This window comes from Mesocricetus auratus, unplaced genomic scaffold (assembly GCF_017639785.1).
Source record: "Mesocricetus auratus isolate SY011 unplaced genomic scaffold, BCM_Maur_2.0 Super-Scaffold_100007, whole genome shotgun sequence".
Lineage (NCBI taxonomy): Eukaryota > Metazoa > Chordata > Mammalia > Rodentia > Cricetidae > Mesocricetus > Mesocricetus auratus.
Window position 1 is genome coordinate 34,157,542 of NW_024429191.1, and position 27,133 is coordinate 34,184,674.

The 27,133-nt window shown below is 43.9% G+C and overlaps 1 protein-coding gene and 1 non-coding gene across 3 annotated transcripts; one reads left to right on the forward strand and one right to left on the reverse strand.

Annotated features, from left to right (window-relative positions):
* The first annotated feature begins 1,160 nt into the window (after nt 1-1,160).
* LOC121141690 lies at nt 1,161-1,323 on the forward strand. The gene has a single exon (XR_005878652.1). It is a non-coding gene; the product is annotated as a U1 spliceosomal RNA (small nuclear RNA).
* Nucleotides 1,324-5,630: 4,307 nt separating this feature from the next.
* Nucleotides 5,631-25,226, reverse strand: Lyrm7 (LYR motif containing 7). Of its 2 annotated transcripts, none has more exons than XM_040748670.1 (5): nt 25,071-25,226; nt 21,154-21,226; nt 18,390-18,457; nt 17,360-17,441; nt 5,631-8,868 (listed from the first exon to the last, which is right to left on the reverse strand). In XM_040748670.1, the coding sequence occupies exons 1-5, from the start codon at nt 25,086-25,088 to the stop codon at nt 8,798-8,800; spliced, it is 312 nt and encodes a 103-aa protein (XP_040604604.1). In that variant the 5' UTR covers nt 25,089-25,226; the 3' UTR covers nt 5,631-8,797. The 2 variants fall into 2 exon arrangements, with proteins under 2 accessions (XP_040604604.1, XP_005067815.1); XM_005067758.4 differs by having other exon boundaries at nt 18,390-18,460; nt 25,071-25,220.
* Between the last annotated feature and the right edge of the window lie 1,907 nt (nt 25,227-27,133).

Below are 27,133 nucleotides of genomic sequence, written 5' to 3' on the forward strand. Positions count from 1 at the left end.
CCTGCTGGGCCATCTTGCCAGCCCTATTTGCCCAGAATTGAGATATTCCCTACTGGACCAATGAGAGAAGTTTAAAAGATTCGGGAAGCTAAAGATGAGCCCTCAGAGTGGGCTGTGATCTTTGGAAGGTAGGAGAGGTTCCAACAGGCTGAATGGGTTTAGAAGGTTCTAAAGCATCCAGAGGGGGATGAAATGGGGAAAAGACGACAGTGGGACCTTTCTGGGTCACTTGAAAAAAAAATATATCAAGAGCTTCATGGAACCAGAATTTTTAAAGAAAAAAAAATGGACAGCTAAATCCAGTACCTGTGAGCTTCTGGAAGGCTTTGAAGTCTGAGGAACAGTTCATTAAAGAGACAAAAGAAAGAGTGAATGACAGTGGAACAGACAAAAGGGAGCAAGATTGATATAGGGTTAGGTAATGATTCTACCCTGTGTATACTGTGTTCATTTTTCCCCACAAGAAAGTTGAGCCGGTCAATGGAAGTGCACCCCTTCACTCAGGAGGCAGAGTCAGGAGGATCTTTGAGTTCGAGGCTAGCCTGGTTCACAGAGTGAGTTCCAGTACAATCAGGGCTACTAGAGAAACCCTGTCTAAAAAAACAAAACTAAGAGAAGGAAGGGACTATTGGGACTGAAGACTGCTTAGCGTGGGCCCTTGCAGTAGCCAGAGGCAGCTGATAAAGAGACAAAGACAAAGACTATGTCTCATCCCAGCAGCTGCCAGGTTTTGGGACCCAGTGCCAGGGGCATGCATGGCAGACAAGAGCATAATCTTGACTCTGAGCTAGGACAAGCAGCAGCCAGCTCTACAAAGCCAGTCAGGGATGGGGACACGTGCGGTAGCCCTGCATCAGCTCCCTGGGATGATGAAAGTGGGGTGGCCCGTGGAGAATGGCTGTGGATTAGGAGAGCTAAACAAGGCAGAATTCCTCTGCAGCCAGCATTTCTCTTTGACAAATAATTCCAACAGAGAGATATTTTCATGCTGTATTGGACCTTGCTGAATCCCAAGACCGATTGGCACTTGGTAGTGAGCCTTTAGAGACTTCTCTCCATTAACTTTTTTCCATTATATAATGTTAACCCTGGAGTACTCTACATATTAGCTAAAGCACCTAGAGGGACGATAGAAAATAGTGCTTGAAGTATTTAAAGGAATACTTACCTGGCAGGGGAGATACCATGATCAGGCAGGTGGTTTTCTAGGGCAAGGCTCATCCATTATACTTCATATGTGCTGACCCCAGCAATTTCTCCAAATTCAAGAATTTTAGATGTATAGCTTGTGATAGTAAGAAGTGCATTCAATTCACACTCTCCTTCAAAAAAAAAAGTTCAAAGAAGGCATCCTGCATACACAGAAGCAGGCACTCCCAGAAGGCAGAGTGTCCTTGGGTAAAAATCCCAGTGCCATAGGTGGACCACCTCCCTATGCACTGTGGGCCAGGGAGCCTCCCAAGGTCCGTGAACCATCAAGTTAGTTTAACATATACCACACAGGACTCAGTTGGTAAAATGCTTGCCACACAAGCATGAAGATCCGAGTTCAAGTACTAAGGAGCAATGATGCAAAAGATCCCTGAGGCTCATTGGCCATCCAGCCTAGCCAAACTGATGGACTCCGACTCCAGCTTTAGTGACAGACTGCCTAAACATATATATGAGTATGTGTGTGTGTATACATATCAGGCATAGTGGCACACACCTTTAATCCTAGCACTCAGGAGGCAGTCAGGAGAATCTTTATATGAGTCTGAGGTCAAGCTGGTCTACACAGTGAGTTCCATGACAACTAGGGCCACATAATAAGACCCTGGCTCAAATAATAATTATAATAATGTGGAGACAAATTGAAGAAAAACACTTGACATGGACCTCTGCCTCCATAAGCTTGCATATGTGCATGTGCATGTGCACACACAAACATATCCATTATTCCACACATGCACACACACAGTCAACTCCAAAGGAAATAATTTGCAGTTGGGACTGTAAACTGGGCCTGAGACCTGAGTTGGGGAGGTCACTGCTGATAAGGACATGTCAAACTGCTTCCTGAACATTTATATTCATATCCACAGGTCTCAGTCAGGAGAGAACCTTCTTTTGTGCAGTGGGTGGTGGTTACTGCAGACTCAAATAACCACCCTACTGTGAATAAAAAGCTATTATTGTGGCATAGTGCCCATTGCTCAGTCATAAGTGGAAGAAAATCACATTGCAGAAGAGGGTACAAAAAGAATGTAAGAGCTGGTGGAAGGGGTCAAGTGTTACGTAGTTATTAGTTGCAAGACTTACAAAACACACACAGAGTCCAGGTACTAAACAATAAGCAGTTGCTAGGAGGGATTCTTCAGTGGAACTGCCTGGGAGCTTCAAGGACTCAGCCTTTTGTTTTGTTTTTGTTTTTGTTTTTGTTTTGTTTTTTGAGACAAGGTTTCTCTATGTAGCCCTGGCTGTCCTGGAACTTATTCTGTAAACCAGGCTGGCCTCGAACTCACAGAGATCCACCATGCCTGCTGGATTTAGCTTTATGAGTTGTCACTCATGCTGGGGTAGGCTTTTGGTGATGCATGGCCTTTGAGTAACCCTTGCTCCAACTGAGCATCTCCTCCCCCACACTTCTGCAATAACCTCTGTGAGCTCTTAGCTCTCCAAGCTAGATTTGGGTGGAATTGCTTCTTTGTTCCGCTGTCAGTGCTATAAGGGGTGGAAAGACATTTGTTCACGTCTCTCTAGCAAAAGTCACATGATAGCAGTGTTTGTGTACTATATGAAGCAATGGACAGTGTACAGCCGTTACTGGTGATGACATGACTGTGTTATTGGCTTTTTTTTTTTTTTGGTCTTTTCGAGACAGGGTTTCTCTGTGGCTTTGGAGGCTGTCCTGGAACTCGCTCTGTAGACCAGGCTGGCCTCGAACTCACAGAGATCCGCCTGCCTCTGCCTCCCGAGTGCTGGGATTAAAGGTGTTTACTGCCACCACCCAGCACAAAGCCCTCTTTCACTCCTGGTATTGCAAAAAATTAACTAAATGTTTATTGTACAGCACACCAGCGCCACACAGCTCATGCTTTCCATGTCTCTTGCTCACATTAGGCTACGAGACACCACCTAGAGTTGCGTAAGTACACACTTCACTGTCCTCTTCCTGGTGAAATTGCCTCATGTTGGATTTCTCAGAATGCATCCTGCTACAGTGACTCAGGGCTGTATAGGTTATTGCTAACATTCTGATAGTTTGTTGCTACTTTTTTCATTTTTAAAAATTTTTATTTGTATGGGTGTTTTGCCTGCATGTATGTCTGTACACCGCTTGTGTATCTGATGCCTACAGAGGTCAGAGACAGCATTTTGGATTCCCTAGAACTAAAGTTACAGATGGGTGTGAGTTGTCGTGTGTGTGTGTGTGTGTGTGTGTGTGTGTGTGTGTGTGTGTGTGTGTATGTGTGTGTGTATGTGTATGTGTGTCTGTGTGTGTGCTGGGAATTGAACCTGGGTCCTCTGGAAAAGTGCTCATAACCACTGAGATGCCTCTCCAGCACCCCCACCAGTTACTTTGTAAACCATTATTTTCCCATTCTCAAAATTTAGTTACTGACTTGACTTCCATAGTTCTATGACTTCTAGATTTAAAATGATTTAACTAAAATATAATAAACGCCCCAAAATGTAAGTGATAATATACATTCCTTTGCTTTATTGTTTGTTTTGAGACAGGGTCTCATGTAGCCCAGCCTGGCCTTTGACTTACTATGTAGCTGAGGATGACCTTGAACTCCTGATCCTCCTGCTTACTCCTCCTCTGTGCTGAGTTTACAGGCGTGTGCTTTTTTTTGTTTTTGTTTTGTTTTGTTTTGTTTTGTTTGTTTGGTTGTTTGTTTGTTTGGTTGTTTGGTTGGTTTTTGGTTTTCCGAGACAGGGTTTCTCTGTATTGTTTTGGAGGCTGTCCTGGAAGTCGCTCTGTAGACCAGGCTGGCCTCAAACTCACAGAGATCCGCCTGCCTCTGCCTCCCGAGTGCTGGGAATAAAGCCGTATGCCACCACTGCCCGGCTTAGGTGTGTGCTTTTTATGTCCTTCACTGGTGTTTGTGTGTCTGGTGAATCCACTGCCTCTGCCATCTTTACTGGGTGACTTCTGTAGAGAGTACAAGGCATTGACCCTGACTCGGGTAAAAGCTGTAGTGTAGCTATACTCTAACAGGGGCATTGCTGCAAGTACTGACGGTCTCTGCCGTGGTACCTCACAGCCAGCTGAGATGCCACCTGCTGCTCAGTGTGAGAAGGCTCACCAACAGCTCTGGGTGTGATGCGCCTGGCTGCAGGTATTGGAGTGCCTGTTTTTCCTGTGGGCACTAGAGGGTGGGGCTGTCCTGGTAGGCCACAGTGAGCTTGCCTGTTAGTGACACACAGATGCTGTTAGTCTTTTCAGAGGCCCTGATCTGCTAGAAGAAGGCTGATCAGGGGCTTCCTGGAGCTGAGGGCTCGTGGTTGGTGTTTCTCAGACTTCAGCATCTGGTTGAGCTGAGAACAGGCTGTTCATCTGCTTCCTGAGACTGGAGGCAGATTTGTAATACTGCCTGCCTGCTTTCCAGGGCCCTTGGTGAGCCAAGCCAGAACTGATTCCTAGGGCTGTGGGTGGGTGAGGAGGCCACCCATCTGCTTCCTAGGACCTCAATTGCTCAAGCTGCTTAGAGTACACTGCCAGGCTGTTTCCTAGGACAGAGGGGGTTAGCTGAGGCCGCCTGGCTGTTTTGCAACTGCTTAGGAGTTCCAAAGTGGCAACACAAAGCAGGAGCCTACATGTGGGAAGGCAAACATAGGCCATGCTCTTTCAGGACAATGCTAAATCTGGCAATCTGGGAACTCAGAGTGGGTAAGCATTGCAAACCTGAGCAACAAATGGGTGGGAATTTCTAGGTCTCCTGCTTGTCTACCCCTCTCCCACACCCCTGGCAGGGTCTCTAGCCCAGGCCAGACTTGACCTCCCTGTGTTGCTGGGAATGACTGTGAACTCCTGGTTCTCCTGCTCCCACTTCTTAGTGCTGAGTTACAGGTGTGCAACACCATGCCTGTTCCATGAGGTGCTGGGAACCAAGCCTAGGGTCTTGTGCATGCTGGGCAAGAATTCTACCAACTCAGCTACAGTCCCAGCCCCTTCTTACCTGTGTTACAGGGAATGAAATTGCTCTTACTCCAGGGATGATCTTGACTGTGGAAATGCTGTATGCTTAGCTCCCTTCTTTACAAGTTCAACACACATCTATCTCCACACCACGAAAAGCACAGCTTCAGCCTCGAATCTTCTAGCTGAGGTTCATAGGGTGGACACCTCTAGCAGGCATCGTGCTCTAATCCTCCAATAGGGGGCACCAGCTGGATTAGTTTCTTTCTTGGGTTATTTAAAACTCATCTCTTGATATCTGGGGGTGGAGTAGGAAAGCAGGGATGTGAGTGCTGGGGTTTGGCCTGTATCACTGTACACTGTAGGGGCCATCTATTCCAGACTGGTGTCTTTGGGGCTGTGTTTGGAACCAGCCGAACAGCCCTGGGTCCTGAGTTGGGGAGTGTGGATCAGGGAAGTCCTAGCTACCCAGAGGTGTTAAGAACGAGACCGAGACATCTTGTCATTTCAGGAGAGCTCTCCATCAATACTGGAGACCACAGTTTATTTAAGCATCCTCTTAAATAGCTTTCCAAAACCGGTGGTACTGGCAGAAGACTTCTATTATCATGTATAGAGCTGATATCAAATGTGTCCTTTAATCCCAGAGACAGTCCTAAAACTGCACATCCCACTAGCCCAGGCACATCTCACTAGCCCTCAGGATGAGTGCGGGTCCACCCAGGGCCTAGGTCTTTTGTTATACAAACTTGGAGTCATTCTCCACTGTGGCCAGGCCATCCGGAGGTAACCAGCCAACATCTAAAAGACAATAGGATAACTGAGCTCCTAGAATTCTATGGCTAAACCGAGGCATTTCTGAAACATTACATTTGGGCCCTGGCATGTGAGATAAAGAAAGCGTGCACCAAGGACTGGAAGTAGCATGAACTTCAATGTCACCCGCTCTTTGTCGTCGAAGAGTTTGTGCTGTTCATAGTGCATATCAGTAACTGGTCTAAGCCATAAACAATGAGGAGCCAGGAGAAGCATGTCTTCCCCATTGGTTTAAACTCACCATTTTGTAGGGCATTGGTGGCACACACGTCTAATCCCAGCACTCTGGAGGCAGAGGCAGGCTGATCTCTGTGAGTTTGAGGCCAGCCTGGTCTACAGGGATAGCTCCAGGACAGCCAGGGCTACACAGTGGAACTCTGTCTAGAAAAAAACAAAAAATAAACAACAACAAAAATATTCACCATTTCCCCTCTGGAAATGCTGAACGAGTCCTGCCTGATAGGTTAATTCCAGGAGAACAGTTAGTGTCACTGTCCTTTTTGTCTTGAAAAGTCAAATAAATAATAATAATAATAATAAATTCTAACTAGTATAGCATCTAGTCCAGAATTTTTTTTAAGTGCTGGGGGTAGGATTCATGCCTTCATGCATGCTAGGCAACACAACCAGAAGACACATCCATGATTTCCTCAGACACATCATTTTTGGTGACATAATCATGACTAGAGTCCAGTGTCCTGTCCACCCTGTAGTGAACATTTCCCCATGTAATTCGAATTAGAAAAATATTGGATGAATGAATGACTGAATGGTGTGTTAATTCACTTGGAACTCAGCTTGTGCACAGCTTCTCATCTAATGGACTCAATGCCCTAAGAGGAACGCTCAGCTGCCTCTTGCAATCTGAGGCAATGATGGCAAGGGCAGTTTGTGTCGCTTGTGCAGTACCCAGATGCCTTCAGGAGCCTTCTCCCTTTCTGCCTCTCTCCTGCTGGGCCAGGCCTCTGTGCCAGGACACAGAGTCCCAGTCTTTTTGCCTTAGCGTGACCAGATTCTGAAGGCCATTTCAGCCCCAGGCCCTGCTGCATCTGTCTCCATCCCCTCCCAAGAGCTCTGATTTAAACCTCCCGCAGGCAACCCCATCTCAAAGCCATTTTCCTGGGAACTGAGCCTTTTTACTTTTCTGTTGCAAAAATAAAAGTGGGAAAATGCTATATAAGGCCGTGTGTGGCCAAAAGCTTAAGACGCCCCCCAAGTACACCTCCATCATCAGCAGCTGATTTTCTCTTAAAGCAGGCACAAGGGCGCACGCTTCTAATCGCAACATGCAGGCTGGGGAGGTGAAGGCAAGAGGAACTCAGGTCCAAGGGAAGAGCAGCAAGAGTTCTTCACCTCTGTGCCATCTCAGTCCCTGCTTGCTTTCCTATACTCAGTTCTTATAATCTGATAAATCTTTTTACATACCTACTAACATACACATGTGTGTGTATACATATAGACAGACAGACATAGACAGAGGGTTTGCCTGGCTATCCTGAAACTAGCTCTTTAGATCAAGCTGGCCTCAAACTTAAAGAGATCCTTCTTCTCTGCCTCTGCCATCTGAGTGCTGGGATTAAAGGTATGTGCTACCACCACCCCGCTAACACACATTCTTTATATAATAAGAATTATCATATATATGATACAGATATTATCTAAACTATAATTTTTCACTAATGTTTTTCTGTTGTTTTTCGAGACAGGGTTTCTCTATATAGCCCTGGAACTTGCTCTGCAGACCAGGCTGACCTCAAACTTACAGAGATCCACCTGCCTCTGCATCCTGAGTGTTGGACTTAAAGGTGCACAACACCACAGTCCAGTGAAAATGTTTCTTAACTTTAATAAAGTACAATTATTATTATTTATTTGGCAATAATCAGAATCAAATTATGTAAAGCACTGCGGAAGTAGAGGCAGATAGATCTCTGAGTTCAAGGCTAGAATTTCACAGTGAGATCCTATGTCAAAAAAAAAAAGAGAGAATATAGCCATGTACAGCATTTCACAATAACATCCAGCTGACCCAAATATAGCTAATTGGGTAGTCTGAGAGAGGGCCACAACTTCCTAAAAATGTTGGATGTCTTTATTCTATAGTGACCAAAGTGATGTTGACATTTCATCGATCTATCTTCTGAAGACTGTTTAAAATGTCTTTATAGGGTCTGGAGAGATAGCTCAGTGGTTAAGAGCACTTGTTGTTCTTTCAGAGGACCCAGGTTCAATTCCTAGCACCTACATGGCAGCTCAGGACTGTCTACCACTCCAGTCCCAGGGGATCCAACACCCTGTCAAGACCTCTGCAGACTCTGCACACTCATGGTGCTTAGACATTTACACAGGCCAGGGAAAAATGTCTTCATAAGAACAGAGAAATAAGCCACATAATTATTTGTTATCTGAAAAAATAACCACAGGACTTTGAGAAACAATGGCTATGTTTCACTACAGAGCTGGCAGAAAAAAATGTTAATTTTTTTTACCAAGTTAATATTTTGTAAATTAAACATCAATTTAATTTGGCAGCATTTTGTATTTAGCAGTTGTGTTTCCTGTGGGATGAAAAGTCATCAACTTGGTAAAGTGTTTCATTGGCAAATAGCTTTGGTAAGACCAAAACACCCACCAAAGGGAAAGAGAAGTATGTGCCACTTCCCCAGGCATTCAGTCGCCAGTGAGAAGGGAGGGCACATCTATGTCCTCAGAACCCTGCAGTACTCTGCAGCCCTCGGCCTGTTGCTCGCTTGCAACACGCTGCTTCAGAGAGAAACATCCCCATGCCCAGGACTTTTGCCAGGTATATATTTAAAGTCAGAGGGGGCAGAGACGGGTTTTGTCCTGGAAGCTTTACCGCTTCTGAGGTGGTGTATCACAGTACGGCACATTTTCTGTGAGAAGATCTTTCCTGGGGACCAGTTCTAAAAGAAACACAGAAACAAGTGGTTAAGATGATTAGAACTCCAGTCACTATTTATCTTCAAATCAGACCTAAGTGCCAGCACACCCACTTCCCCCACAAGTTCCAACTGTAAACTGTCTAGTTTAGGAACGTCGAAGAAAACTCTTCTAGAGACATTTTATTTCAGCTGCTGTCTGAGGTGAAACAAATTATTGGCCATCTGTCAATTACTAATTAAAAATGTCATCTAGGAATGGTTTTTAAGAGAGGGTCTCATGTAGTTCAGGCTAGCCTTTGACTCCCTATGTAGCTGAGGCTAACCTTGAGCTCCTGACCCTCCAGCCTCCACCTCCCAATGATGAGACTATAGGTGTATTACACCTTGCCTGGATACTTGGAAATTTTTATAGGAAGCAAGACATCACTCTCATAATTTAGAAAGTTCATATCTACAGAACAGTGACTCCCGAGACACACTGCTAAACCACCACCTTGTTAGGACAAAAGTGAAAACTCAAACAAGAGCATTGCGTCAATGTGAATACCCTAGTTCTGAATAATTAAACTGTAGTTAAGGAATGTCCTTTATATTCAAGAAAAGCACATTGTGGGGACTGGGCTCACAATTTTTATTCCCAACGCTCAGGAAACAGAGATAGGTGGATCTCTGAGTTCAAGGCTACATAGCAAGTCCTGAACAGCCAGAGCTAAATAGTGAGATCCTGTCTCAAAAAAACAAAACAAAAAGAAATGCATATTGGAGTATTTTTGAAGATTTATTTTTATTTATGTGTACGAATGTGTGTGTATGTGCATGTGTGTATGTGCCCCAGGAGGCCAGAAGAATATGTCAGATTCCCCCAGAGATAAAGTTACAAATGATTGTGAACCACCCAATGTGGGTGATAGGAAAAGAACTTCAGTTCTCTGCAAGATCAGTATGGGCTTTGAACGGCTGAGCCATTTCTCCCGCCCCACACTGAAATATTTTAAAGAAATTGTCGGGGCTAGAGACAATTCCCAGCAACCACATTGTGGCTCACAACCATCTATAATGGGATCTGATGCCCTTTTCTGGTCTGCACGCATACATGTAGACAGAACACTCAAAAGAAAGAGGAAGGAAGGAAGGAAGGAAGGAAGGAAGGAAGGAAGGAAGGAAGGAAGGAAGGAAACTGTTGGTGTGATGGCATATCTTGAGAAGTAGGGACAGGAAGATCAGGAGTTAAATTCAGCATGCACTACATGAGACCACATCTAATTTTTTTTAATATATAATAACAAAAAAACTCCACCTAGACATTAACTGAAATTTGCACTTGAGAGAGTTGACAACATGCCTCAGAGAACAGGGTCACTTGCCACCAAGCCTGACTATCTGAATTGGATCCCTGGGACCCACACTGTGGAAGGAAAGCTGTCATTTGATCTCCAGGTGCACACCACGACACAGGCAATGAACACTCCACTGCACACAGAAATTAATTAATAAAATAGTGTACCCATATAATAAATCTGGCTTATGAAATGGGAAAACCTCTGCTTATTTCTGACTTGTAATTATTTTTAGTCAGCTCTTGGGTGCTTCCATCCAAAGAAACAATAGTATTGTTTTAAGTTAATAACAGTGGTAGTAATTTATTTCACTTATCAAATATATGTACCTATTTTATGCCAGATATTACATCAAAAAATGAGATGAAGGTGAACATGAAAATTTCTTTGGCAAGCAAGGCAGTGATGGCACACACCTTTAAACCCAGCACTGGGAGGTAGAGACAGGTGGACCTCTGTGAGGTGGAGGTCAGCCTGGTCTACAGGCAAATCCAGGACAGCCAGAGCTACATAATAAAGAAAAGTCTATTTTCTTTGTTTCAAAAAAGAAAAGTTTCTTTGGCTTTAAGGGTCTCATAATCTATTGAAAAGGATAAACAACAAATCACACTATAATACTTCACAAATGTCTTTTATAGTGAAAATGCAAGAATTTGAGACTGTTATATTGAATAATAAATTACTAAACTCATCAATATTACTTTGGATTGTGTTCAACTTTGAACAACCAGAAATCCACCAGTGGTTTATAAGATTTAATTTTCTTCCATTATGAAACACAGCAGGCCTGAGCTAGTTTAAGACGTTGGTGCTGCTAACCCAGGTTCTTACCCAGGATCTCTTTCCTCCGTGTCTGCTGCCCTTTGGAACAGCAAGCAGCTTGCCTTCCCTTCTGCTATTACTGCATTTGCACTGAAGGCAGGAGGGGCACCTCACCCAGCCCATTCCTTTTCAACAAAACAATGGCTTCAGTGGAATGACACTCAGTAGACAGATGTTTATAAAAGATGCCGGACAGCCTGAGAAATCACATTACGGCCTTTCTCATCGTCCCTCTCTGGATATGCAGCATGGACATACACAATTCATAGCACACTTCTGTTTACCTCCTGTCCCCAAAGTCTCACCCAGATTCACACCAAGGGCCTCTAGTTAATGTGCTGGCCTGCTCTGCCCACAGGATCCATCTGTGGCACACATGGTAGACACCTACCCCACTTTCGTGGGAAATAAATGATGGGATGAAAAATAAAAACATAAGATTGGGAATCCACAGTAGTACCTGGGCCACAGAAAATCCTAAACCCAGGGATAGGAAAAGGCAAACTTCTTAACTTGGTAACGGACTAAATCTTCAGTCTGCTAATCTGGCAGTACCAAATTCTACTTTCAAGAGACTCAAAGCCCTGCTCTGATGCACTCTACTACACAGATACCAGATCCAGACTCTGGGCCACTCCCTGTCTTGAGGAGATGGAGATCTTGCAGAAGATAGCCTCTTTGGGGGGCTTCAAAAGCTTCCACAGTCCACCTCCTGTTAACCTGAGTTCAGGAGACCAGGGATGGCTTTAAGAGCTAAAGTGAACTACATGAGCCTGGGTTTCTTAGCAATACAATTCACTCAAAAACTATAAACTTCAAGACTGTTTCCACAAACAAGAAGTCACGGGCAAGTATCTTACCCTATTTTGAGCACTAAAGATTATCATCCCTCTTTGGTAATGTTGCTGGGATCTGCCGTACTCACTAGTTCTTACATTGAGACCACTTCTTAAAGCAAGAAAAGCAACAATGAAGAGTGAAGTGAGGGGGAAAGAGGCCTGGGAGCCACCTGAAAAGACCTCAGTTAGATTTCAGAAGCCTCTTTACATCTGTCTTACGTGGGACAGTGGACCCGTCACTCTTCGCAGCTCCTCAAGGCTCTCCTCAGAGCACAGGCTGCAGACAGAAGAGAGCCCTCAGCAAAGTGACACTCATTCCTTCTCTGCTTTGTGAATGGACCAACTTATCCTGCATGCATTCTTTCTCAGCATCTTGCTGAAAACAGAAAAGGCTACCCTCATTTGGGCTGTTTCTCTTATTACTGTTGCCCCAAGTCTGTCTCCAAAAAAATTTTTAAATTCTCTCTCTCTCTCTCTCTCTCTCTCTCTCTCTCTCTCTCTCTCTCTCTCTCTCTCTCTCTCTCTCTCTGTCTCTCATAAATGGAAAGCCTAGTCACAATAGTGTGGCAGAGACATTTGGACATTAATAATATATAGGATTCCAAAGTATTTTAAAGTTATAAAAATGTTGCTAAATATATCAGGCACATAAACAGCAATAAGCTGAAATGAGGAGCTTACACTTTGGTCATGTTCTTTCCAGGACCTGTGTTTGGGCTTGGAGTTCCTCTGACATACAGAAGTGCTGTGGAGGAACACTTTAACTATCAATCTTTTACAGAGTGCTCAGTTTCTTAAGGACAAGACCCAGATTTGTCCAGCCCACTATTCCACATAAATCCCAGTGTCTGCCACAATAAGGATTCAATAAATATGGGCTGAGTCACATTAAATTGTCTTAGAAAAAAATCAGATACGTTTGACAATGACAAATGTACAGAATCCAAAGGCAGAAGTTTAGGGCTGGGGAGATGAGTGAGTTGATAAAATGCTTCCTTTGCAAGCATAGGACCTGAGTTTGGATCCCCAGTACCCACACAGAAGCACACACCTATGATCTCAGAGCTAGAGAGTTGAACACAGGTAGATCTCTGGGTCTGGCAAGATAGCCAGCTTAGCCATAGCAGTGAGCTCCAGGTTTAGTGAGAGACCTTGTCTTTAACAATTAGGTGGAGAGCAATCCAGGACACCTGACATTAACTTCTGGCCTCCATATACACATATGCACCCACACAAATATGCACACACAAACACATACAAAAAAGCAGATGTCTAAAAGACAAACATCTGAGCTGGGCATTAAAGCTGTACACCTATAATCTCAGCACTTAGGAGGCAAAAGCAGGAGGTCTTTATGGGTTTGAGGCCAGCCTGATCTACATAGTGAGTTCCAGGACAGCCTGAGCTACATAGTGAGACCCTGTCTCAAAAAAAAAAAAAAAAAAGGCATTTGCTGTATTTTCTGAATGTTATCACATACACTTGGAAATACAACCCAATTTTTTTGTCTGTCTTATATATATGCTAGAGAGGAAGTTAAAAAAATATTGGGCTGGGGCTAGAGAGAAGGTTCAGCAGTTAAGAACATTGGCTATTCTTCTAGAGGACTAGGGTTCGATTCCCAGCACACACATAATGGCTTACAACCATCTGTAATTCTAGTTCCAGGGGATCTGATGCCCTCTTCTGACTTCAGAGGGCACCTTTTCAGGTAAAGGCTGTGTTTTTACACTGACAGTAAAGTGCTTGCTTAGCATACACAGGCCCTGAGTATGATTCACATATATCAAGTATGGTGATACATGTCTGTAGACAAAACACTCAGAAGGTAGAGGCAGGAGCTTAAGACCATCAGCTACATAATGAATTAGAGGGTAGCCTGGAGAGCATGTCTCAAACAAACAAACAAACAAACAAACAAACAAAAATAGGAGGATGGAGAGATAGTTCAGTGGCTACAAGCATTTGCTGCTCTTCTAGAGTACCTGAGTTCAGTTCCCAGTACCCATATCAGGTAACTCCAGTTCCAAAAGATCTGATCTCCTCCAACTACTGCATACACATGGCACACACACACACACACACACAGACACACACACACACACACACACACACACACATAAATAAATAAATAAACATCTTTGAATTAAACAACAAAATCTTAAAAAAAAAATAAGTGGAGGCTCTATGACCCCTGGTCCTCCTGTCTGGGCATTAATGATCAAGATGGTAAATGCTAAAGTCTCTTCTCAACTACTGTGTTGAAATGAACCAACGGTTCACTTTTTATTTAAGAACATTTGGTGCATCAAAGGATGGTAAATGCAACTGTTCCAACCAGAAAGCAGCTCAAAAGCAGACTAGAAACTACCAAAGCAAATTGGTGTGGAGAATGTGGAGCTTTCAGAGCATGAACTGGAATGGTTGTGTAACAGGCCCCAGACCCTAGCACACTAACACCTTGATGAAAGTACCATTCAGGCCTTGGAACCCAGTACATAGGCAGCAACATCTGCCAAAAGAAAGACCTAATCCATCTAAGTCCATAGTTCTGGGAAAGTCCTTAAATGGGGTGTGTCAACCCAGGATGTGATTTTTGTGCTTAAAATCCCACCCTGAGAAAGGGTAGGGACTGCACTTGGGTCCTGAACACCTAGTGTGGTCACCAGCCAGCTAATAAAGATATTTTATTGCCTGGAATCCATGTCTGTGTGGTCTTCTCTGATGGGTATCTCACAACCCTTTTAATGAACATGTTAATTGGGAATCACTGTAGGCTTAGCTGACACAATTACAGACATCTCCTCTATCAGAAAGCACTGGTTTGGGCAGTTCAGACCTCTGCAGCCTCCAAAATATATTCCTATCTCCAAGCCTACAGGCTATGAGAAAAATTTATCACCATGGCTACAGCAAAAGAAGCAGTCTGTCTGTCATATCATATCAACCTTCAGTCTTCTATACTGGCAAGTGGTATGAAGAATTTTCAAAACTGGCTGCGGTCATTTCTACCTTGCCACAAAGTCAGAGTCTTCAGTCATCTTATAAAGACTCCTTTCGAGGGCGGTGGTGGCGCACGCCTTTAATCCCAGCACTCGGGAGGCAGAGGCAGGTGGATCTCTGTGAGTTCGAGGCCAGGCTGGACCGACAGCCTCCAAAACAATACAGAGAAACCCTGTCTCGTAAAAACCAAAAAAAAAAAAAAAAAAAAAAAAAGACTCCTTTCTACAAAGCTGTTCAACTTCTGACCACGAAGCTACCTACAGCCATGAGGAAAGCTCAGTTTATGAGTCTCTGGGATTGAACTAGATACTGATCACAGCTGCTAAGTCACAGTGATAGCCCCTGACTAGACTGGAATGAGAAGAATGCCTGTAAGATTACCCTTCAAGCAGCCTGCTCCAAAACAAAGAGGCACAATCTTGAATCTCATCTTAAACAATGAAGATGTAGTAAGGCATGTAGACCTGCTAGTAGTTGCCCTGGAAACTGATGGGTTTTCAGGAAGTGATCTAAAAAAGGGGGGAAGGGTGAAGACTGCCTGGTGACACATGTCTTTAATCTGAACACTCAGTAGGCAGATAGATTCTTTGAATTTGAGGTCAGCCTAGTATACATAGCAAATTCCAGAACAGCCAGGACTACATACAGAGACCCTGTCTCAATCCCAGCACTCGGGAAGCAGAGGCAGGCGGAACTCTGTAAGTTCGAGACCAGCCTGGACTACCAAGCGAGTTCCAGGACAGCCTCCAAAGCCACAGAGAAACCCTGTCTCGAAAAACCAAAAAAAAAAAAAAAAAAAAAAAAACTACACAAAACCATTCAAGGCCAGTCTGGTCTATAGAGTGAGTTCAAGGACAGTCAGGGCTACATAGAGAAACCCTGTCTTGAAAAACAAAACAAAAACCACAAAGCCAACTTTAGTAGATAATCAAAAAGATACTGTAGTGGTTTGAAAAACAATGTCCCTCAAAGGGAATGGCACTATTAGGAAGTGCAGCCCTATTGAAGAAAGTATGCCCTTGCTGGAGGAAGTGTATCACTGTGGAGGAGGGCTTTGAGGTCTCATATGCTCAAGCTTAGCTAGTGTGATACTCAGATCACTTCCTGTTGCCTGCAAGATGCAGGATTCTCAGTTGCTTCTCCAGCACCATGTCTGCCTGACCTCAGCCATGTCCCACCATGATTAAACAGAGTGAACCACTGAACTGTAAGCAAGCCACTCCAATTAAATGTCTCATTTATAAGAGTTGCTGTGGTCATGGTATTTCTCCACAGCAATAGAAACCCTAACTAAGACACTACGTTTTGGAACAAAGCACAGGAGAATCCCTCCATGACCTTGTTTGACACAAAGTCTTCAACAGGATCCAAAAATACCCAACAAAAAGTGTTGCAAAATGTTTATTTAACTATGTGAAGATGTATTGTATTTGTTTAGGTATGTAAGATGTGCTGCTGTCTTACCTTGCATGTCTAAGGCACCTCTTTGGTCTAATAAAAAAACTGAATGTCCAGTAGTGAAGGAAGTACAGACAGAACTTCTGGGCAGGGAGAGTAAACAGAGGCCAGGAATATGCCAGGGGCCAGACAGACAGACACAGAGAGTCTGGAAAGTAGGACATACAGAATGAAAGAAAGGTAAAAAGCTCCAAGACAACATTTAGATGAAGAGAAACAGGTTAAATTAAGTTAAAAGAGCTAGTGGGACAAGCCTAAGCTAAGGATGAGCTTTCATGATTAATAAGTCTCCATGTTTTTATTTGGGAGCTGGTTGGGTGGCCCAAAGAAAATTACAATTACAATAAAGGAAAAATGAATCAACTAGACTATATTAAAATAAGAAACTCCTTGTTGGGCAGTGGTTGTGCATGCCTTTAATCCTAGCACTCGGGAGGTAGAGGCAGGCAAATCTCTGTGAATCCAAGACCAACCTGGGCTACATGGGAGTTATTCAGAGCTCATGACTTTAATCCCAGGATTTGAGAGGTATAAAAGGAAGAAGCAAAGGGTCTCATATGAGATTTAGTTTCCAGACAGGGAGAGCATTCAGTCTGAGGTTTGGTGGAGAAAGCATTGCACTCTGAGGATTCATGGAGACAGGATCACCCATTTTGGTCCAGGTAGAGGTAAGAGCTACTGGCTTGACTGCTTTGCTTCTCTGATCTTCAGCTTGAACCCCTATATCTGTCTCTTGACTTTTTAGTAATCATGCTACATGGCTCAGTTGAGCACTTGAGTTCAATCCCAGTGTCAGTGTTAAGAGTAATGTCAGTGTGGTGAATGTAGTCATGCCTTTAATGAGGTAAGGGGGTTGTCTGATTAACACAGCAAGTTCAAAGATAACCAGGGCTACTAGTGAAACCCTGTCACAAAGAATTAAGAAAGAAAGAAAATAATCAATAATAATAAAGTAAAGACAAAGATGCAGTAATTGTTACTATTTTGAAATATCACAGCCAGAAATCATACACTCCCCACCTCCCTATCCTTCCACCCCCTCCCTTTACTTACTCAGTGTGTTGTGGTCAGTGTGAATACCTTGAATAACAGATGTTCTGAGTAACAGTTCAACATCAGAACCCATTTTCAACATCTGTTAGGAAAATCAAACAGAGTAACCCCTGAGTGCTTTGTAGGACTGCAATGGTTTTGGATATCACAGTTTCACAGGTCACTTTCAGATAATGTGTCTTTTAGCTTTGTGCAACTGTAAAGGGTAGTATAGAAAATGCAAACATTTCAGATGCCCTTCATTTTATCTACATATCCTATATTTTGCTCAAAAACAGGCTTAGAACTTTTTTGTTACAATATGCACTTTAAAATGTGTTGGGGATTGGGCATGGTGGAGCACACCATTAATCCTAGCACTTTGGAGGCAGAGGCCAGCCTGGTCTACATAGTGAGTTCTAGGACAGCAGAGCTACACAGTGAGACCCTGTCTTGAAAGAGAGAGAGAGAGAGAGAGAGAAGAAAATTTTATTCACTTGTATAAATGCTATTAAATATGTGAGACTTTCTCACATTTGTATTTTCTCTTTTACCAATCAATACCGTAAGTATGAATCTTTTCTTTTTTTAAAGGCAGTACCTTAGTATGTAGTCCAGGCTGGCATTGGATTCATGCGTGCTAGAATGATAGGCATACCCCCACTATGCCCAGCTCTACTCTTCACTGCATTTCCTAAGGGTGCTTCTCTCTAAAATTCCCTCTGAAGTGCTGCATCATGAACACTCCCGTTCCCTATCTTTAGTCACTTACCTCAAGTGAAGAAAGAATGCTACGGCTTCTGCCATGCTCAGCTGCCCTGGTCTTGACTAGGGCTGCTTCTGTATTCTCTTCCCAGTGGGCCCTGTTACCTTGGTGGGTAGGAGATAATCCTGAGGTGACACACAGCAAACAAGTGGAGGTTGTCTACAGCTGTGGAGGCTCTCACTATCATGTGGTGGCTTTCCTACACACAACCCTCCATTCCCACCATCCTCTCTTTACCAAGAACATTTATACCAGCTCTACTACAATTGAAACCTATTACTGTACCTCTTCTATTTTCTCTGGAGCGGCCTCACTTTTATGTTTTTTGAATTCTTCATTTATCTTTACTCTGGCTGCTAGAGAGAGAGAGAAATATATATAATTAATACTTATGATTCTTACACGTTATTCAATGATATCCATTACAAATTTCTATTACTCACATAAAACAAAGCATGGGAAATGTGTTATGTGCCAAGTATGGTGTTGCACACCATAACAGCATCATTTAGGAGGATGAGGCAGGAGGATTTTGAATTTGAGGCTAGCTTGGGCTATATGGTGAGGTTCTGTCTAAAAAAAAAAAGAAGAAGAAGAAATGTATTAACCTAGTCTCCCTGGAGATCTGGGTGAATCTATAAAAATAACTCAATATTCTTTTTTTTTCAGGTCTTATTTGGCATTTTATTCGTCTGATCCCCTGCATTTCCACTAATTTACAGCCACTAATTGACCACATATTGCCCTTTCCTGTTGTAGTATGTATTTGTAAGGATTTTTCTAAAGGATGACTTAGGATATCTTTAAGATATGAACAAATACATCCATTTGTCCACGTGAACCCAATAAAAGTGAGGGTACATGAATTTCATGACCAGCAAACTGAGCGACTTTAATCCTGTCTCCGAGGCTGGCCAGCTGCTCTGCTGTTTACTAATTAATTACCTGTCTAGTGTACTCTGACTTCTGTAGAGAAGAGGACCAAGTCGTCTTTGGAATAGAACTCAGTATTCTAATACTCAGGTCTTCTGCCCTTTTCTTCTTTTTTTTTTTTTTTTTTTTCCTTTGAGACAAAATTCTTCTCTATAGCTCTGGCTGTCCTGGAAGTCATTATATAGACCAGGCTGGCCTCAGAACCACAGAGATCCTCAGCCTTTAAGGCCACGTGCGTGGCTTCTTTTCAATTTTATATGTGTACCTCCAGAACTACTAGATTCTAAGAAGTGCAAATCCAAGATTTTTTTCTCTAAATCTAAACATTTAAAGTAATGCCCAGCTTTATTTTTTAAGATAGGGTCTCACCGTAAAGCTCAGGCTGTTCTTAAACTTGTGAGCCCTCTGCCTCAGCTTCTAGAGTGTTGAAGTTGCATATATATGCTTTATGAAGATGGTAAGAACCAGTGCAAACAATATGTACCCTATACTGGCACATGCATATACATTACTACAGATTTGATCCCCAGCACCTAGGCTGATGTAAGAGTGAATGATGACAGCAAAGTTGCTAAGTGTAGTGGCCATGCCTTTAACTAAGACCTGGGGGACAGAGGCAGGAGGTGCTCTGTAAGTTTGAGGCCAGCCTGGTCTACATGGTGAGTTCTAGGACAGGTAGGACTATAAAGCAGGCTGTGTCTCAAGCAATAACAAAAAAACTTCTGGGCTCACATTTTCCACCTATGTTATAGCAGTTTAACCTACTCTAATCGACCTTGCTGTGTTACAAGCATTTAGTGGAATAATCTGTATGAAGTCCTTAGTAAGTATACAACAAATGTTGGCTAAACCAACAAAATATACCATGTTGATAGAAAGAAATAGCCACGGAAGCCTCCTTTGGTGCTCATTTTCCTCAATATGGCTAAGAGTTTGGTCCTAATGGAGACTGGAGAGATGGCTCAGCGGTGGTTCCAGGGATCCATCACCCTCTTCTGGCTTCCCAGGACACCAAGCACCCAAGTGGTGCACAGATATACGCATAGGCAAAACACCCATACACATGAATAAAAATAAACCTTTTTTAAAAGTCTGGCTTTTGGAATCAGACTGCTTAAGATAGTCCTCAGTTCTACTGTTAGCTAATGACATGCAGGAAATCTCTTCATATTTTGTCAGTTTTCTCATCTGCAGAAGTTGGAATTATAGTATAATTACCTTGCAGAGCTGAGAACTGTTAGAAATTTCTAAGAAGCATATAAAATGATGTATTTCTAAAACTAGGGGCTGGAGAGATAGCTCAGCAGTTAAGAGCATGTACTACTGAGTGTGGTCCCCAACACCCACATCAGGTCACTCACAACTGCCTGTGACTCCAGCTTCCAGGGATCCTATGGGTCTGGCTTCTGTGGGCACCTGCACTAACTTGCATAGCACACATGCAATTAAAAATAATAAAAATCGATATTTAAAAGAAATGACCAAATTTGATTTCCTGGGAATGCTTTGCCCAGCTCCGTCTTAGGGAGGTTGGAAATCAGTAAGACCAACACAGTGCCCGAAAGTCTCAAGCTAAGACTTCTAAATCAGCTGGAAACCACTTAAACAGGGAGATGCTGAGTCTGGACTCATGTGGCTGCATTCTCTCACAGCTACCCCAGCATTAACAACACGGTAGCACTGATTACAGTGTGGGAAATGGGTTATACCGCAGAGAAATGGGATTAAGAGAGAACCTTCCTTTTAGACGATTCTATATGAGAACTTGATCTTTATAAATATTAAGTATTCTCCCATTAGCATAATGAAAACGGGTCTTTATAGAACACCAAGGAATGATGGGAAAGGTCATTCCACTGTTAGAAGGGCAGCCAGCTAAAGAATGGATGTGCAGCAGGGGTGGCAGCAGACACCTCAAGCAGGAGGATCAGGAGTTCAAGGTCATCCTGCATAAAAGGGCCTGGGACACTGAAGATCCTGGCTCAGCTTGTGACCTAGGTCAATGGCAGAGTGCTTTGCCTTACATGTGTGAGGCTCTAAGTTCAATCCCTAGCACTGCGAAAAATAAAACAACAAAAGCATGAATTTGCTCTAATGGAGTGAAAGATATATTTACCTTCTAGTGCTCTCTTATCATTTTTAAAAACTTGTTGTCTTGTCCTGTGCAGTGTTCTGAAGAGCTGTAAAACCTATTAAGAAAAAGCAGAATTCAGGACTGAGGAGATAGGCCCAGTGGATAAAGCAAATGCTCCATGATCATGAGGAGCTGAGTTCAAATCCCTGGAACCCACATAAAACAACAACAACAAACAAACAAACATGATAGCTCACATCTGTAATCCCTATATGCCTATGGGAAGGTGACAGCAGAGACAGGAGAATTCCAGAAGCTCAAGGAATTCTTGAACTAGCTTGCTGTATGCAAAGAGTTCCTGCCTTAAACAAGGTGGAAGGCAAGAACCAACACCTGAGGTTTTCTTCTGAATGCACACACACACACACACCACACACACTCACACACACATACACACACTCACGCACACGCATGCACACACGCATGCACGTGCACACGCACGCGCGCGCACACACACCACACACACTCACACACACACACACACGCACGAACACGCATGCACACGCGCATGCACGTGCACACGCACACGTGCGCACGCACACACGCGCACACACACACAGAGGGCTGGAAAGATGGCTCAGTGTTTAAGAACACTAGCTGGTCTTCCAGAGGTCCTGAGTTCAATTCCCAGCAGCCATATGATGGCTCCCAACCAACTGAAATGAGATCTGGTGCCCTCTTCTGGCCTGCAGGGATACAGGACACTGTATACATAATAAATAAAATCTTTATAAAGACATAAGTAAAAATAAAAACTAAGATTTTATGCTTAAGAAAAAAGCCACAAGGCCGGGCGGTGGTGGCACATGCCTTTAATCCCAGCACTCGGGAGGCAGAGGCAGGTGGATCTCTGTGAGTTCGAGGCCAGCCTGGTCTACAGAGCTAGTTCCAGGACAGCCTCCAAAGCTACAGAGAAATCCTGTCTCAAAAAAACAAAAAAACAAAAAAAAAAGAAAAGAAAAGAAAAAAGCCACAGCCAGACAGCAATGGTAAATGCCTTTAGTTCTAACATTCATGAGGCAGAGGCCAGCCTTGTCTACAGAGTGAGTTCTAGGACAGCTAGGACTGTTACACAGAGAAACCCTGTCTCAAAAAAAAAAAAAAAAAAACCAAAAGAAAAAGAAAAAAAGATCACATTTTACATAACATTTAGAACTATTGGATTTGTTTTCTACTTATTTCTAAAAATTACTTTTCAGAATAGCTGGTAAAAGCAAGAACTTGCAAAGTAAATTCCTAGTTGTTATTTCTCTTTAAGTTCAAGAAAACAAGGTTGGACTGTTAAACAAAGAAACCCTATTAAAAAACCAATACCTACTCCCCATCTTTACCCCCCCATAAAGAGCCAAAACCAAACCAAACAAAAACAATGTAGAGCTGGGGAGATGACTCAGTGGTTAAGAGCATTGGCTACTCTTCCAGGGCCCGGGTTCAATCACCAGCACCCACATGGCAGCTCACAGTTCCAGGTGATCTAACAATCTCACACAGACATTCATGCAGGCAAAATACCAGTGCAATATGATAAAATAGTTAAAAATAATAAAATAGAAAACGCACCTTAGATTTAGGGATGGGGAGATGGCTCAGTGATTAAAATGCTGGTTCTACAAGTGTGAGGACCAGAGTTTAGATCCCTCGAACCCACAAAAATGTAGGGTAGATGTGTACGTCCAGCCTCAGAAGGCAGAGATGGAGGGTGCCCAGAGCAACTGGCTAGCAAGACTACATACTCAGATAACTCAGATTGGAAAGCTCTGGGTTCAGCTGGGAGACTCCATAAATAAGGTAGAAGAGTGACAGAAGTATCCATACATGCACACACACGGACTCACAAGTACACACACACACACACACACACACACACACACACACCACATGAAAATGGAAAAAACACTTAAGATTTACTCATGAGCATTTCCAATTTTGTTTTGTTTTTTAATGCTTCGCCTGTACTTTAAGACAATCACAGGAAATGAACAGACTTGTTATGAGGAGATGGGGAACAATAACAGGCTAAAAATGTGGGAGTGGCTTTGGGATTGAGTAATGTGTACAGAAAGGATTTTTCCAAAGTGCTTGACAATAAGAGCTGATTGCCTTGCAGAGATTGTTGATAGGAATATGGATTTTAAAGGCACCACAGTAGACTATGTTTAGAGCATGTAGTGGGACCTGGGCTCACTTCTCAACACTACAAAATACGAATTAAATAAAAAGTAAAGGGAGACACACACACATACACACACACACACACACACACACACACACACACAGGGCTAGGTGTCTAGGCATACACCTGTAGTCCTAGCATCTTGGGAAGTGGAGAAGGGAGATCATTTGATCCCAAAGTTTAAGACCATAGTCTCAAACCAAACAGCAACCTCAGTAATTTTATGTAGTACCTAAGGGGTGGGGGATGTCCATTAACACAAAAACAGCTCCACTAGTTTAAGACCGTTATCCTAATAGAAAGAAACATGGGAGCTGGAGAGATGGCTCTGAGGTTAAAAGCACTGGCTGCTCTCACAGGGGACCCAGGTTCTTCCCAACACCCACATGGCAGCAGACAACCATCTCTAACTTCAGTTCCAAGGGATCTGACGCCCTCTTCTGGCCTCTGTGGGTACCAGGCATCACATGGTAAACATACATGGAGGAAAAACACCCAAGCAAATAAAATAATTAAATAAACAATTCTTTAAAAAGAAAATGCTGGGCCATGATGGCACACGTCTTTAATCCCAGCACTCAGGAAGCAGAGGTAGGAGGATCTCTGTGAGTTCTCAAGGACTCTTGGTCTACAGAGTGAATTCCAGGACAGCCAAGGCTACACAGAGAAACCTTGTCTCAAACAAAACAAAACAAAATAAAAATTAAAAATGCCATCTTTATTACCACAAAGCTACTGGGACCAATATCACATTAGAGCTATTAAAATAATATTTTTATTTATTATTATGAAGTACCCTGGGAGGGCCTTGACCACACCAAGCAAGGGTTCTATTACTAAGTTAAATACAACCACATCCGTACTAAAAATTTTTTTCAAGACATGGTTTCTCTGTATTGTTTTGGAGACTGTCCTGGAACTCGCTCTGCAGACCAGGCTGGCCTCGAACTCAGAGATCCGCCTGCCTCTGCGTCCTGAGTGCTGGGATTAAAGGCGTGAGCCACCAACGCCCGGCCTAAAGAAACCTTCTCAAATGCTCAAATGCAGAAAGTAGCTGGGTATAGTAGTTCACACCTGTAATCCCAACACTTGGCATGAAGACTGCTGAGTTAGAAGCCTGCCTGGGCTACACAGTAAATCTGAGACTAGCAGCCCCTCCTAATTCCCAATTAAACTTCACACCTCTGCCTATGGTTCCTTGTGATTCCATTCATTTCTTTTCTAAATTTTGAGACAAGACCTATGTTGCCTGGGATAACCGTGAACAAGTAGGCACAGCAACGCTGCCTCTCTTGCTCTAGAGATTTCTGTATCTCTCTAGATAAGTTAAACCCTGGTTACAGGTTCACAAAACATGCTGCATTTTAGTTTTAAGAACTTCCTGCGATTTTCTTGTTTATAATTTTCCTACTACTGGCCTTCTTTATGACGGCAAGGATAGTCATCACGCTCCTCCATTCACCATCTTTCATGGTGTCACTCTCCTCCACTCACTGTCCCTCAGGGCTGTCACTCTTATCACTCACTGCCCCTCGGGGTCGTCTCCCTTCTCTCCCACTGCCCTCATGGTCGTCACCCCCTTTCACTGATCCCTCTCTTGGACAGTCTCTCTCCTCACCGCCCCTCAAGGCTGTCACCCTCCTCCACTCTCCGCCCCTCGGGGTCGCCTCTCTCCTCGGCCGAGGGTCCTTCAGCCTCCCTGCACCCTCCTCCACGGCATTGTCACCTTGGCGGTCTGACCCATGGCTCCCCACGCCGCTGCCACCGCCTCTCAAGCCGCCCCCTCTCGGTAACCAATCGGGGCCGGGGCGTAGCCGGCAATGCTCCCGCATGGCAACCAATCAGAACGCAGCACCTCCTTCCTGGCCCGCCTTCTCTGCAGGACGAAGGCCAGGCGGTTGCTAAGTAGAGCCAACACTAAAACCGCGAGAAGCCGCGGAGCCAAGCTACCAAAAGGAGAGCGGAAGTAACCGGAAGCCATGTTTGTTAGGGGCAGCGTCCCTTCCGCCTCGCAGAGCGTGGCGTACGCACGCCGGGTTATAAATTAATGCGTGACCTCCGCACATGCTCGTTTTTTGCCTCCTGTTTAAGGGCGTGGGTCATCTCTTTTTTTTTTTTTTTTGGTTTTTCGAGACAGGGTTTCTCTGTATTGTTTTGTTTTGCAGGCTGTCCTGGAACTCACTCTGTAGACCAGGCTGGCCTCGAACTCACAGAGATCCGCCTGCCTCTGCCTCCCGAGTGCTGGGATTAAAGGCGTGCGCCACCAACGCCCGGCCGGGGGTCATCTCTTAAAGTTCCTGTATTTTAGCGTTTCCCAGCTGTGACTGTCTCCTTGGAAACGGATGCAAACAAAAGCCAAGCCCAACAAACACAGCCGGTACATTATCAGAACGCTGACTCTTGAACGCTCTGTTTATACATTCACTTAATTATTTCCCCGGGAGGTGCGGCTAAGCTGCCTGCTCAAGTTCACACGCTTGATCCCAGAGACTCCTCACCCTTTGCATTAGCCTTCTTTTTTTTTTTTTTTTTTTTTTTTTTTTGGTTTTTCGAGACAGGGTTTCTCTGTATTGTTTTGGAGACTGTCCTGGAACTCGCTTTGTAGACCAGGCTGGCCTCGAACTCACAGAGATCTGCCTGCCTCTGCCTCCCGAGTACTGGGATTAAAGGTGTTCGCCACCAACGCCCGGCACCATTAGCCTTGTTATCTTGCCTTGCTCTTTGGTTTTGCTGAGGTAGGAAGTAATTTATTAAAAGCTTCATAGTCATAACCATAAAACATTCATGTACATTTTAACTTGGGACTTGCAGGCTTGAATTAAATTTTCTACCTTCTATTTCACAATCATTTCCCTTCAACACCATTTCAGGTTACTTTTAGGTAAAACTGACTATTAAGAAACAAAGATTTAGAAGCTGGGTGTGGTGGCACATGCCTGTAAGCCTAGCATTTGGGAGGTAAAGTCAGGAGCGTCAGGAGTTCAAGGACAGCCTCAGCCTAGACTATAAGAAACTGTCTGAATAAAAAAAAAAAAAAAAAGGTGGGGGGGCCTGGAGAGATGGCTCAGTGGTTAAGAGCACTGACTGCTCTTCCCAAAATCTACATGGCAGCTCATAGCTGTCCGTAACTCCAGTTCCAGCAGATCTGGCATCCTCACACAGACATATATGCAGGCAAAACATCAATGCACATAAAATAAAAATGAATAAATTATTTTAAAAAGTCGGTTGGTGGTTGTTGGCATTTTGGGCAGATCCGGATGGGTCAGGTATTAGGGCACTCGTGAGTAACAGAATACTGAGTGTTACACAGCTCAGGTGGAAAGGTATCCTGGAGCTCGGGAGCCAAGAACCACCACAGGTTATAGTAAACTTAGCAACTTACAGCCTTGCCTCAGGGAAAGGCTTCCCCAGTGTATCTGCTCTGCTCTGGCAGGACAGGGTCTTCCAGCTGGGGATGTTCGCCCACTGTAGCAGTTTTGCTCTGCAGGAGGTTTCTCCGGCGAAGTTGCTACAGTTCAGTTCTGCTCTGGGAGAGTGGAGAGCTGAGAGCTGAGTGTAACAACTCCGCTCTGCCAAAGGAAGGTTTCCCTGGCAAAAGTATTACAGCCATGCTCGCTCTGCTCTGCCCAGGGTTGGCCCTGCTCCACTGCCGCAAAAGAAGATCTTCACCCAAAGCTCACCCAAGAGGTTTATTGGGAGAGAAGAATCCAGGAGAGTAGCACAGCCTGTAGCTTAAACAGCCACAAGCTGAACAGACAAAGGGTTTATATAGGGCTTCCAGGGAGG

Bases quoted from the DNA above. Each gene is read 5' to 3' on its own strand.
- Lyrm7 (XM_005067758.4), bottom strand. The intron at 18,461-21,153 runs GTAAATATATCT...CTCTCTCTCTAG, and splicing joins TGATAAGAGAGCACTAGAAG to CAGCCAGAGTAAAGATAAAT. The intron at 17,442-18,389 runs GTACAGTAATAG...TTTTCCTAACAG, and splicing joins CTCCAGAGAAAATAGAAGAG to ATGTTGAAAATGGGTTCTGA.